This window comes from Nanorana parkeri, unplaced genomic scaffold (assembly GCF_000935625.1).
Source record: "Nanorana parkeri isolate BGI_ZX_2015 unplaced genomic scaffold, ASM93562v1 scaffold4239, whole genome shotgun sequence".
Lineage (NCBI taxonomy): Eukaryota > Metazoa > Chordata > Amphibia > Anura > Dicroglossidae > Nanorana > Nanorana parkeri.
This window is the reverse complement of record NW_017310504.1, coordinates 9,301-9,764: the sequence shown is the minus strand read 5'-3', so window position 1 is coordinate 9,764 and position 464 is coordinate 9,301. Positions and strand designations below refer to the sequence as shown.

The 464-nt window shown below is 56.5% G+C and overlaps 1 protein-coding gene across 1 annotated transcript in view; it reads right to left on the bottom strand.

Moving 5' to 3' along the window:
- LOC108803803 (anion exchange protein 2-like) overlaps positions 1 to 464 on the bottom strand; it is a gene marked incomplete at both ends in the record, with an annotated part of 18,710 nt that overhangs the window by 9,014 nt on the left and 9,232 nt on the right. Inside the window, one exon of the mRNA XM_018575603.1 lies at positions 243 to 450. Coding sequence (XP_018431105.1) covers positions 243 to 450 — 208 coding nt within the window. The remainder of the gene's footprint in view (positions 1 to 242; positions 451 to 464) is intronic.

Below are 464 nucleotides of genomic sequence, written 5' to 3'. Positions count from 1 at the left end.
AATGGCCGACGCTGATCTCCTGGATGTTCCTGGATCCCAGCACCCCACCCCAAATATGACTTTAGATAGCCTATCCCGAGGCTGGCTCCATGGAAGGACCAATGTGACTGACACACCCCAAGCGGGCTCTACGCTGACTTGTGAATCTTCCCTCCACGTTCCACCGTCCAATCACTGACTGATGGAGGCAGACCTGTGTCATTGTTTAGGAGGAGCAGGAGGCTCATCTGGGTCACCTTTACCTTTGGTCGTTCTGGGTTCTTCCGACACCTTCTTCTCATGGCCCTGGCGTCTTCGGAGCATCTCTCTCTGGAAGAGGGCCACGGATCGCAGAAGCTCCTCCCCCATCACCTCAGAGGGCGGCAGCACCACGCTGCAGTCTAAGAACTCATTTATGGCAATCAGAAGATCCTGGCGATCATCAGCGAGGTAGGCAGCCTCGTGGAAAGACTAGGGGGGGGGGG